The sequence below is a fragment of the Equus asinus genome, chromosome 24, assembly GCF_041296235.1.
Source record: "Equus asinus isolate D_3611 breed Donkey chromosome 24, EquAss-T2T_v2, whole genome shotgun sequence".
Classification (NCBI taxonomy): Eukaryota; Metazoa; Chordata; class Mammalia; order Perissodactyla; family Equidae; genus Equus; species Equus asinus.
In genome coordinates this window covers 62,994,287-63,007,675 of record NC_091813.1, presented here as the reverse complement: position 1 = coordinate 63,007,675, position 13,389 = coordinate 62,994,287, and the positions used below count along the sequence as shown (strand labels likewise).

At 44.6% G+C, this 13,389-nt stretch overlaps 1 protein-coding gene across 1 annotated transcript in view; it reads right to left on the bottom strand.

Annotated features, from left to right (window-relative positions):
* Window positions 1–1,491: 1,491 nt before the first annotated feature.
* Window positions 1,492–13,389, bottom strand: part of SMLR1 (small leucine rich protein 1) — a 35,537-nt gene continuing 23,639 nt past the window's right edge. Inside the window, 3 exon segments of the mRNA XM_070496457.1 lie at window positions 1,492–1,721; window positions 10,157–10,312; window positions 10,315–10,423. Of these exon segments, the coding sequence (XP_070352558.1) occupies window positions 1,636–1,721; window positions 10,157–10,312; window positions 10,315–10,423 (351 nt within the window). The 3' untranslated portion in view covers window positions 1,492–1,635.

The window sequence follows — 13,389 nt, the reverse complement described above, 5'->3', positions numbered from 1 at the left end:
CGCTGAAAGCATGTTACGTTAAAGCTGCTCTGTTACCAGAGTAGCTGAGGAGCATTTTCCCTGGTCAGGCAGAGGGTGCAGTGGCATCCATGAGAGCCAAATGTGAGGCTTCAGAAGTGCCCGATTCCAGAAGGTGGAGCAAATGCTCGTGGCCGAACCACAGACTTGGCTGGCAGCTGGGAATGCGATGCAACCTTTCACGCCTTCTGTTAAGAAAGCATTTTTACATAAGCTGGTTTCCACCAAGGGCTAAAAAGAGATCCCTCCCAGAACCGAGAGAATATTGTTATTCCTTGCATATGGCATGAACACTTATTCTAAATTACCTCAGTCTGAAAGCCCTAGCAGACGTTTCCACTGTAATCAAATGCAACAAAACTCAGAAATGAGTGTCTTCAGTTGAACAGTGAGTTTTGTATCATGCAAGAAGTGCCAACGGAGACTAATAACTTAGTGGATGCATAAGAAGAATTTTAGAGTTGGGTGGGGGTGGGGAGAGGCAGAAAATATTCAGCACTGGTGGTGCGTTCTTGCGTTTGGTCATCCACGTGATCTTTAGTATGATTGTTGCTACAGAAATTGGTGCAATTTCTTACAGAGATGACCAAATTCGTTAGGTTTGATAAAGTTAATCAGTCTAAGAGCCTGTTAGATTCATAGCAAAGATTGGAATATAACCAGACTTCTGCTTAGGACATGTTAAGCATCCTTTGTTAACGTTAACTAGGAAACTGGAGAACACGATAGTAATCACAGTCTGTTTTAACTACCACTTTGGATTAAATGTTTCTTTTCAGTTGTCTATGTCGGCTCTTCGGAGATCCCACTGAGAGAAGAATTCTACTAGAGAAATGTTGACTTATTTCTGTTTTTAGAAATAGCTCCCTGATGTTTTGGCTTTAGAGGCAAAGGCTTGAATTATTCTCCATATGAGTTACATGAACAAACATTCTGTTCTCTCCTCTTCCCAGCACCACGTTGCCGGTATTTCTAAGTCACGTCGTGCTGAAAGCTACATTCACGGGGATCCATCCCAAGTATCAAGAGATTCTGCTGGTATTGTGGGTTGTCACGATGATGTGGTCTGTGGAAGCAACTGGGAAAAGGAGAGAAGCAAACTCGGGGCCAGAAAAGATGCCCGAAAAGGAGTCATTAAGACTTGCCAAGCTGCAGGAGGAGGAAGTGGGGAGACTCACAGAGGGGTCCACGGAGCTCTCGGGGCTTTCCTCTTTGCTGTCCATTTGATCTCTACTAGAGTTTCTTCACTTCTCAAATCAGAATAATGTGGGCTTCCATGGGATTATGTAATAATGACGTTTAAGAATTTTATTTCAGAAATACACCTTTTAGAGAAGACCTATGAAAGTTAAAAAGTTAAATGTGTCCAGTCCATAGAGCACACCCAAGAGAATCTTATATTCTTGGTGTTCTCTGAAGAACTGCTGTTTGAGCTGAGTCTCAAGAAGTCCTCTGGGATAATAGCTGCCACTTTTCAACGCGGTTCAGCACGAGCATCTTAGTGTTCTATTTTTCTGTGGTTCTGGTTTCACCCGCTGTGTTAGCAAAGCCGTTGACCATTGCTGTCTGACCAGTAGAGATTCCCTGTGCTTTCCGCCGTTGATCAGTCCCCAGCAGTCACGTTCGTTTCATTCTCCGGTACGGGGACGAGCCAGCCTTGCGATTGGGTTGGTGACGAGGCATCTGGGACAGTTCTTCATTAACTGAAAAGAAAAATATCAGTTAATGCTTTGGAGACAGCTGCGTGCCGTTGGTCATTTACTCCACATAAGTGGTTGTTGTCCAGCGCGTCCAGGCTGGTGGCTGCCGCAAGTTAGAGTCTGGGTTTTCAGAGCAGGTCCCATTGCAGGTGTCTCCTTACCTCCTCAGCCCCTTCCCAAAGACATGTAGATGCTTATTTCTAAGGAATGGTCCCGGATAGAGTGGATCAATTACCATTGTAATAAAAATTGTTACATGCTAGGTATATTTTACATTTAGCAGATTAAGTGTAGATTAAATTTAAGACCCCCACATGCAGTAAGCATTTATTAAGGCTGTCTGTAGGCCAGGGGCTGGGGATGTGGAAATAAGATAGGGTTTCTGTCCCTGCTTCCCTCCCCAAAATGTGTGTTTGGGCATTTACAGTCTTCAGACATGTCAAATTGGCTTCTTCCTTTTACCCTGTGGCATCTTTTACTAAAAACTGACAGTTTCAACTTTTCACAACCTGCACACTCTTTAACTCCTTAAAATATAACTTTACTTAAAGCTACTCTGTGAAATAATAAAACTCAGCAGTGGCATCCCAAATCTAGTGGCCTTTTCCAATATCCAGCTTCGTTCCTCTGTAGCATTTGACGCGAGCCCCCATGCCCCGTTTCTCTCCTCCCTTTGGCTTTATTATGCTCCATCTATCTGGGTACTTGGATCTGCTCCTGTAGCTTCCACTATTACCTCTCTGCCAATAACAAATTTCATCTTTAGCCCTGAGATCCTCTTGAGATCCCAGCCAGTATCCCTTGAGATCTTCCTGGTACATCAGAAAAATATACCTCTCTTCCTGACCACCACCGCCACTTACAACTGAACCTGGTTCTGACTCTTAAAAGTTTTATTTTCAGAATTATATTTAATCAGATCATCCAAGCCAAAGATGAGGAGCTTATGATCTCATGGGAGATGGTACACGTTTATAAAATTGAACCTGAAAATGTTCTCTTTGGCTCCCACGTCACATCCAAGCAATTTACCCCTTGCCGGGCGCTTTCTATGCCGTGTACCCCAGGACACATGCACACTCCCTGACCTGGATTCCCTAGGCCTCCACCTCTGCTTGTCATCTTACTCAGGAGATGGTACATATGTAGTGGATGGTGACAGGCCTTAGGCAACAGGAGCCTCAAGATTTAACAGCTAATATTTGTTGAGTGCTTATTATGTGTCAGACACCATGTGAAGCCCCTTGTATGCCTTAGTGCATTTAATTCTTGCAGTGACATTGTGTCGTAGTCACTGTTGTTATTATTACTTTACAGATGAACAAAGTGAGGCAGAGAGAACTCAAGATGAAGCAATTTTCCCAAGATCACAGACACTGATTGATTCCAGATTCAATCCCAGGCAGGCTGATTCCAGAGTCCACACTCTCCACCGCGCGGTTACACTGCCTTTCCACATAGATTGTTGCTAGTTCAAAGGTATTGCTCGAGCTGGCCCATGACTTAGATCATAAATTCATTGAAATATGAGTAATTTCTTCCTTCTTGTACTTAATTACCAAGGGCTAACTGCACAACAAGTACTTTGAATGAGGAATCAGGATGCACGTTGTAGAGCCGAATATGGGCCACCTGAATAATGAGATGGAAGGAAGAGAACTTGGAGAGTGGAGAACCAGAATAGAGAGACCAAGAGGAAGCTCACCCATCTCCATGAGTTATCTATCCAGTACATAAAGTGTCTGAGCGCAGCATAATGCAGAGGGCAAGAGAAATAATTTACCCTCCTCCTGAAAGCGGTTGCAGTTTGGCCGTTGTTTTATTTCAGTGGGTCTGTTAAGGAGAGTGTGGAGAGAGATTAGGCAGGTGGCCTTGAAAACAGTTGAGTTTGTTATTGGGGAAAATTCTGCAGGCAATGAAGTTTTCCAAGAGGTGAAGAAATATGATCTGCTTAACTCCGGGCTGAGTCTTTATGCTGAGGAATCACCATCATCGATAATTTGTCCTGTTATGTAAAAAGATCAATCAAATTCTCTCAAAGCTTTTGTAAAATTCTTGCCTTGTTTAAAATTCTCCCCCAATCAGCTTTTGTGTTGGTGATAAGTTTGTTTGCCTGGACCAAAAGGATTCAAACATTCAACAGATATCGATTGAACGCCTACTCCGTGTTCAATACTCCAGGGGTAGTGTGCTGGCTGAGAGGGCTTGCTCCGGAGCCGGCCAGCCAGGGTTCAGATCTTGTCTCTGCCACTTTCTAGGTGAGTGACCTTGGGCGGTTTACTTAATCATTCCAAGATAATTTTAATAATAGCTATTATTATAATGACACAAACACTGCCTTCTTGGAATTTATAAGCCAGCAGGGGTAATAATGACCAATAGTTGTTCAGAACAGACACTGTTAAGAACCTTATGTGTATCACCTCACTTCATTCCCACATCAACCCTGTAGCTATGTCCTGTTATTATTTCTATTTTACAGATGAAGAAACTGAAGCTTCAAGAAGTTGGGTGGCCATTATTACAGATCCAGACTGCAAACCCCATTTGGTCGGACTCCATAATCTGAGCTCTTAGAATTTCGCTCTGCTAAGCCTTAAGTTATTCTGATATTTCCAAATACTTATTCCTTTTTGATCGCTGACTACTGAAACATATGTGAAGTTCGATGAAAGGTGCATAGCCACCATGTACATTTTCAGTACTTGAGTTGTCTATTTTAGAATGTAAGTTCTGAAGCCCAGAACCTAGTCACGTATTTGACCCTTGGATCTGACGCCATGCAAAAACTTCCAGGCATTCAATAGACACAATTCTTTATAATGACTATTTTTGGAAATGTTATTTGAAAGAGCATTTGTTCTTTATCTGGGTGACGGTATTTAGGGGGCAGGGGTGACACTGAATGCAGAGGTTTAGGAGTCTCAGGACTTGGGGAGAGAAAATAATGAAAACTCCCACCCTAGGAGATGTGAAATGGCCATGGCAGTGGTTGCCTAAGGGTTTGGCTATGGAAAGTTCAAGACTCAACCCTCCACCTCAAGAGCCACCCCTGAAGGCAACTGAAACAAATTGAAGAGTGCAGGATGTTAGAGAATTTTCCTCTTCCTTTGTGAGAAAATTGATGTTCTCTACATACTAATTAAGTTTACATGCACCATTAGCTCCTGAGGCTTGAAGTGCAGGGATTAATGTTGAATGACTCCAATACCTCCACACACTTCCCGTCGCATCTTGAAATGCCTCCCTTGTCTCACGGCCTAGGATGGACGAGGCAGGCAAGCTGATTCTCAGTTTCAGAATGCAGGCCTTGGGGGTTCTGCGAACACACCAGTTAATCTGTCCATGTCCCTTTTTTTACAGGGACAAAATAGAAATGACTACACTTGTCATAACCGTAGTTGGAAGATTAATGACATGATATTTGACCATCTGTTTACAGTTTTTAAGTGAGATTTGCTAAATGGAGATACAAACTGGTGATATTTTATTTGGGGCCAAGTGATCTCTTTTGCCCTCCAATTGGAGAGAAGATATTGCTACTTACCCTTAGGAACGTGGCTAAAGAAAGAACTATATTTTTAAAAGCTGCATGTTCTCAGAGTTGTTTTTGTCTTTAAAGAAGAAAAAATTGGATTTGAAGGGATTAGATACACATAAAAATGAAAACACATGTCGAGAAGAGGGAGAATTCCTCCCCTGCCCTTTTTCTTAAAGTTCTTATGCTGGTCAAATAATTAAAAAGGCAGGTTAGCAGGAGAAAATCAAAGTCTAATAGCATGTATTCATGGGAGAAACTCAGGGGACACTGAGTAACTCAGCCAACCGGCCAAGGCTGCTTATTTAACTATCTTCAGCTACAGACAAGAAGGACGTTTCGGGTAGTGATTTGGGGCTTCAAAGGGGAGGAAGGCAACCCACAGGGAAAGGGAAAAGCAAATGTTTGGTAAATAGAACTTTGATAAGAGTGGGCTTAGCAAGGATCATCCCAGTCTACTGAAACCCAAAGGTGTCTATGGTGAAGTCTTGTCCTGGGGACAGGCCTTTATTTTAAATTTCTTTTAGGCAGTTATAGGGGAAAGGTTGAATATCCTTCCTGAGTCTTCTAAGCCCTTACTGTCTTCAGCTCAAAATAATCCACATGCCAGAGTGGTGCATCTTGGGGCAGCCTGGCCTGGACCCTATCACATGCTTAGTCTAAGGTTGTTTGCTAACACTGGAAAATGTCATCAGGAATTACTCCAAAAAAGGATGCACAGATCCCATTTGGGAGAGGAGGGAAATATAAGCAAAGGATGGTTAGAATAGAAAATTCTTGAGAGAATTATATAGTACAGACTGCTCCTCAACTACCATCCTGGCCAGGTACCTATAAGGGACAACACCCAGGGCCACCACTTCCTGACTCCACCATGCTTGGGACCCAGTCTCAACAGAATGAAAACTGATGTCAAGGAAGATTGCTTTGGTCCAGTCAGCTGGGTAGTCCTTTCTTGGCATCCTCCAGCTGGGTTATTGGCAGGCCACTAGTACCAGAAAGATTACAGTCATTGGTATTCTTTCCAACAGTAAACTTCAGATGGGACCCCCATTGCATTGACTGGTGTACAGATTTTGTGTCGCCATATTAAATACTAGCTCCTTCCACCTCCTCACTCATTTCTCCTGTACTCCTCACCTGTAGCCTGGAAGCTCCAGACACCCTTGAGTGAGAGCTAGCAAAAGTAGGAGTCAATGGAGAAGAAAAAGCCACAGAAAATGAAGGCTCATTACATCGTTGGGGTGCCCTTTAGCTGTTCAGAGGGTCCTAACTCTGGAGGGAAGGCTCAGCTCTAACTTCGGGACCAGGCTTAAGGAGGTAGGGCAGGTTGTTCTTACAGCCCTTTGACAGACATCTACAGAGGCCAGAGCCAGAAGCACACAGATTTGCAATGTCTCTCCTCCAGCTACTGGTGATTGTGCCAGATGCCTTTTGTAGTTTTCCAGAACTGGGATCATTTTGTCTCAGTCCTGAAAACACATAGTAACAAACTGTTCCACCATCTAGGACAATCCCTGGTATATGGTAGATTGTCAAATATTTGTTGAATGACAAATGACAGTCTCTTCCTATCCAGAAGTATACAAGGTGCCAGTTTAGAGCAAGCCTCAAAGTTGGTGAAAGGACTCTACCAAGAGAGCATTGGCCCTCGTCATGGGAGGCTGACCTTTTTGCTATCCCTTGGGTTAAAGGCTATGTTGCAAAAAATGGAGACTTTGAGAAGCAAGGGACAGACCTATAGTTTGGGCAAGGCTAGAAGTCAAGAGAAGCTCAGTATCATATCAGAATTTGGAATGAAGAAGAGAGAAGGGTTGTGAAGACAGAACAGTTCTATGGGGCCCTCTGCTCCTTTCACTCAAATGCTTTAGGAGCAGTTCCAATTTTATTGAGCTAAAACTTAAGATGATAATATTGTCTGAGACTTAATCTCTAGGCAACCTACTTGGGCAGGGATGTGTTGAAGATGGAAGGGTGTGTGATGATCACAGTGATGTACACACATCAAGCCCTTCCTCCAGGCCTGGTACTGTCATGATCATAGTGACATACACGCATCGAGCACCTCCCCTGGGCCTGGCACTGTCGTGATTACAGTGACAGACATGCATCGAGCACCTCCCCTGGGCCTGGTACTGTCGTGATTACAGTGACAGACATGCATCGAGCGCTTGCCCTGGGCCTGGTACTGTCATGATTACAGTGACAGACATGCATCGAGCACCTCCCCTGGGCCTGGCACTGTTGTGATTACAGTGACATACACGCATCGAGCACCTCCCCTGGGCCTGGCACTGTCGTGATTACAGTGACATACACGCATCGAGCACCTCCCCTGGGCCTGGCACTGTCGTGATTACAGTGACAGACATGCATCGAGCACTTCCCCTGGGCCTGTCACTGTTGTGATTACAGTGACAGACATGCATCGAGCACCTCCCCTGGGCCTGGCACTGTTGTGATTACAGTGACAGACATGCATCGAGCACCTCCCCTGGGCCTGGTACTGTCGTGATTACAGTGACAGACATGCATCGAGCGCTTGCCCTGGGCCTGGCACTGTTGTGATTACAGTGACAGACATGCATCGAGCACTTCCCCTGGGCCTGGTACTGTCGTGATTACAGTGACAGACATGCATCGAGCACCTCCCCTGGGCCTGGCACTGTCGTGATTACAGTGACAGACATGCATCGAGCACTTCCTCTGGGCCTGGTACTGTCGTGATTACAGTGACAGACATGCATCGAGCACTTCCTCTGGGCCTGGTACTGTCGTGATTACAGTGACAGACATGCATCGAGCACTTCCTCTGGGCCTGGTACTGTCGTGATTACAGTGACAGACATGCATCGAGCACTTCCTCTGGGCCTGGTACTGTCGTGATTACAGTGACAGACATGCATCGAGCGCTTGCCCTGGGCCTGGTACTGTCGTGATTACAGTGACAGACATGCATCGAGCACTTCCTCTGGGCCTGAGAGTGTATACAGCACTTTACCTGCATTTCCTCCCACATCAGCACCTGTGATACCCAGCCACACTCTCAAGGGCAAGTTGAATTTTCCAGGGCATTCTGAAGGAATGTGATTGATATGTTTATTCCTCAGAATTATCTAAATATCTGAGTAAAATACTGTAGACTCATTTACACTTTACATATTATAGATGTTTTCCCCCAAATATCACCCAAGGGACAAGTAAAGCTATAAAACCAAGATTCTTCCTTTTTTGCAGAGTCTGTCCCAAATACCAGGTGTCCCGCTGAATGACCTGACCTATAATAACTGATAAGTAGAGGCCAGTAAGAGACTTTGGGATCCATGAGCTTATTGTTTACCTCGTTTCATTCTTGATATATTTTTCAGATGCTAAAAATTTTATCTAGCTGAAGAGGTGGCCAGTGATGAAACTTGGAAGTGACATGAACTATTCAAGTCCCTGACTGTGACATCATTATCCTTTCACTGTTTCTCAGGGTGCTCAGTGTCAGTGGGAGCCTGGCATGCATGTGAGTGACAGTGGCCACTGCAACAACTTTAAAAGACCTTCAAAATGGAAATATTTGCAGTGGCTGGGCATTAAACTGATTTGGAAGACTCTGAAGGGATGCTGTAGTTAGGACTTTGGGGATTTCTAATTTTCTCTTCCTTTTTCAGAGGCTCTTTTCCAGGGCTCAGTGTTCATGAATGGCTGGGTGGCAGAACATCCAGCAGACTGATCTTGGGGCAGTGCAGGATAAACTAACTTAATAAGGAAAAGGATTGATCACATAAATGCCATAGAGCAAGAGGGAATACAGCTGGGCCTCTCAACAAGAGAGCTGTTCATAAAAACGAGACAAAAAAGAAAGGCTAGGGGGATGTTTGAGTACCTTATGATTGAAAACTTACAGTTCATAACACACTCTCCGTCCTCCAGGATTTCTTTATGTTCTAAATCTCATCTTAGAAAGAAATACTCCGAATTGTACTTCTATTTGATTTTAGGTCATATGTGATGACATTCTTCGCTAGAGATTCCGAACATCTGCTGATATGCTGTAATAACATTCATGAAGGCATTGCTTGCACTTGGCAAGTTTTTGTGGGAGGGGAGGGTTTTTTTTAGTACTTTATGACACCATCCAACTGAAGAAATATTACTGATTTTGCTGACATTGCTGAAATAGCTGTTAACCCCTATGATATCAATCGCATGTATGCTGGGTACGTTACTAACACATACTCCATCAAATCACAGTCCAGTGGCATTAACTTCAGTTACAGCAGAATAAACAGTTTCAATCCAGGACCCAACTGCCCGTGTCCGTGTTAAGCTTCCTGAGTTGGTTTTGGGGCTTTTTTTTTGCATCTTCAGCCTACAGTCTAACGGGAAGTTCACACCAAGCCATCAAATATCTGTTATAGATTGACACTTGTCAAACACCATGATAGCACAATGGTTGGCACATTTCCTTAATCGAAGTTCAGTGGATGAGAAGAAGCGTGTGTGCACACACACTCATGGGCACATACAAACACACACCTGGTATCTGTCAGGTAGGGAAGGCAGACCATGAAAAAGGTTTCAGTGTTTGTGAATCTGTGACCCTGAAAGAGGTAAGCAGTCCCATGTCAAAATTGCTGATTCACAGTCTGCCTGTCTGTGAGGGGCTGCAGTTAAGGGGTCCCCAATGCAGGCCTTCAGAGCCTCGTGCACTATCCACGCTGCTGGAAGGATCACACTTTGCGTGTTCACCAGTGAAGATACCTTGAGAGAGCGCTTACTGAGAAGTACCTACAAATCCGAGAGGTGCGTTGCTCCAGGCCTCCAAGAAGCACTGACTGTGCATCAGCTTGTCCCCAAGGTGTACCATGGGAAAGGACTTCTGCCCCTCCCTGTGTGGCTTCACACTTACCCTCCATCAGTTTGATCCTGAAGTAGGCAATGAGGAGGAGCAGCAGCAGAGTCACAGGCAGGAAGACCCCGGAAAACAGGAGCCAGCTGGGGCACTCTCTCAGGAAGGCTGACAGCCCGGGGCTCATTGCCAGCCACACGGACCCCCTGGGCAGGTGGGCTTCACGCTCCAGATGAGGGCAGCTCTGCTCAGAGTCTGCACTTCTTTCCTTCTGGGCCTTTGGCCTTTGCTCAGCACATCTCGGTGGAACTTTCTGTGGACTTTGCTCTATTTAAACAGCCCCGTGAGTTCTGAGAAGACTGCTGTTAGGTTACTCTGTAACTCAGCGGCAAAGCATAGAGGAATTGAAAGGTGATTCTCCCAAACCATTCCAGAGAGGAGAGTTCACCGGGCAGGATTAGGAACGACACCAGAGGCCTCGAGTTCTTTGTATTCAGTTTATCTGGAACGAAAAGTACCTGACTTCAAGTAAACCTCATTGTTATATATATTCTTCCTATGCATTCCCAAACATAGGAAGAATTTTTCCTACATTTTCTAAATTTCAGAGTTAAAAGTTACTTAGAAGTCATGTTAGTGTACCTATGAACCTGTGTCTAGAAAAAGTGAATTTTCCTTCAAACATAGTTGATACAACTAATATCAAGGAAGAAGGAACAATATTCTTCCCACATGAGAAAACTCGTCCTAAGATGTCCTGCTCTGAACGCTTTCCTGAGAGGCGCCCTAGTTTATTCAGTTGTTCAACAAACATTTAATTCCTCTAGAACCCAACCTCTTAACTAGATGCTGGGGTATGAAGAAGAGTAAGTGATGGTCCCGCCCTCTGAGAGTGGAGACAGACACAGAAAGAGAGAATGGGCTCAGTAATCGATGGCAATGTGGCCCCTTTTCCTTCTCCCCTTGGTGCATTAGTTTTTGCTTGCAGCACCAGTAGCTGGCACTCTCAGCTGTCTTCTGCTTAGACATTCCTGTGGCCCACCATTAGCAGTAGAAGGTGGGCCCTGAATGATAGTTATGTGGGTTGTATGGTAACTGCAAAGGTTCTGAGAAAAGAAAGGGCAATAAACTATGCTGACATGGACTCATAAGGTGAGTTACCAGTGACTGCTTTAGTGAAAAAATTTTAAAGATAATAGTCTACAAAACTAAAACCCACTGAAAGAATCATTTCCACTTTGAAAGGACCACCTGGAGAATTTGTAAATTTGCGGGGGGAGACTGGCAGCCACCCTCTTGAGTTCATGCCTCTTCTCATCTTCTAACCCTGTCCCCATCCCCACTTGGCAGTTGCATTGGTGAGTGGCTGGCAAAGTCTATCAAGGACATACCACTGTCAGTACCTCCTGAATTCTTCCCTCTAGGATTTTGCAAGGCCATGCAGAGTCTTCCGTCCCAGCTGGAAGTTGGCACCCTAATTTATAAAGTAATAGGAATGGGGAGGTCTCTGGGACGCTTTACTGGCATTCCTAAGCCATGAACAGTAAACAGCTTCCTTTCAGGAGAGAGACATCGTCATTTCAGAAAGAATCATTGAGAACACCCAAGATGAAGTCGGCATTTGTTGTAGTTTATTTGCTTCTCTTCTCCGGCTCCTCCAACCCATGAGTGGTGTTGCTGCTATTACTCTAGCGTGCCTCCCAATGAGGTGGCTCCCTGGTGCTCTTTCAGCTTGAAGGGGATGCTAATTTGTAAAATGTCAATCTACAGAGAACCTCCATGAGCAGGTGACTTTACCAGGGAGATGTCAGGCAGCTGTTAGGCAGACTGTTTGTCATGTTCTTTCTTTCCATTTCATTCCATTCAGCAAGTCTTCACTGACTGCCTAGACAAAGTGAGAGGAAGAGGCAAATAGATAAATGACAATAATGTAAGCTCCCAGACTGCCGGATCAGCAAAGTGCAATGGCAGCACTGAAGAGACTGATTAATTCCAGTTAGGGAATTGGGTTGAGTTCATTAAAAAGATCGCTGCTGAGCTGAGCCTGAGCCTGGAGAGCCAAGGAACACCCTCCTTAAACAAACTCGTGACAGTAGGCAGGCAGGGTTTGTGGAGGATAGGGAAGAGTTAGGAATAGCTAAATAATATGGGGTTCAGGCTAGAGAGTGTCTTAAGAGCTGAAGGTGGAAAAGTGGGGTAGTGTCAAAGCTTACAGTCTCTTGCATGCCCTGCTAAGGACTATGCAATTTGGACAAGGGGAACCAATCAAAGGTCTTTGATCACAAAAGTGCATGATCTGACCTGAGTTCAGGAAGCACGTAGGTAGCACTTGAGAGAATGGGCTGCAGAGAAGAGAGGTCAGAGTAGGCTGTCTCAACATGGTATTGAGATGTAATGAGTCAGATAGGGGATGGCAGAGGGAAAGGCAAGAAGGGGACAGGGAGGCTGCAGAAGTGACATGAACAGTGCTTGGTGAATAATTAGATGGAAGAAGGTAGATGTTGTCAATGATACTAATGATCATTGAGCTTTTACTGTGTGTCAGTCACTGTGTAAACACTTTATGTTTGTCATCTTATTTAATCTTCACAGTAACCTTATGAGGAGGAGACTCGTTATACAAAGAAACGAGACAGAGAGAGGTAAACCAGGGCACATAGCTGGTAAGTGAAAAGGCTGGCATTCAAATCTAGTCCTGCGCTCTCATCCACTGTGCTATGTCTGGCTTGGGTGGCTGGGGAGACGGTGGTGCTACAAACTGAGACCCGAACACAGGCTGGGCAGCAGGTTAGGATGGGGGAAGATTTGTAGTTCTGCACTTGCTAAATTGTAAGTGGTGTGGAGATGTTCGTTGGGAACCTGGTGGAAATATGGAGTTCAGGAGAGGACAAGGGAAGGATAAGAGCCAGGGAAGAAAACTCAAAAGGGAGGCTCTGAGGGGCCAGGAGGAACCCAGAGGATGTAATATTAGGAAGATGGTGGCAAAAGAAAGTTTCCAGAAGAAGAGGGTGAGAAGCGGTGTCATTTACTGGATCTGAGGCAATTCTGATCCACATGGAGAATTCTGAGAGAGCATAATCTTCGAGGTAGACTTAAAAGTTTTCTTTTTAAATAGCTCTTTTGAGGGTAAAATTGACATACAATAAACTGTACATACTTAAATTGTACAATTTGATAAGTTTTGATATATGTATACACCCATGAACTCATGACCACAATCAAATGATGAGCATATCCATCAGCCCAAAATTTTCTCATGTCCGTTTCTGCGGTGGTCTGAACATTTGTGTCCC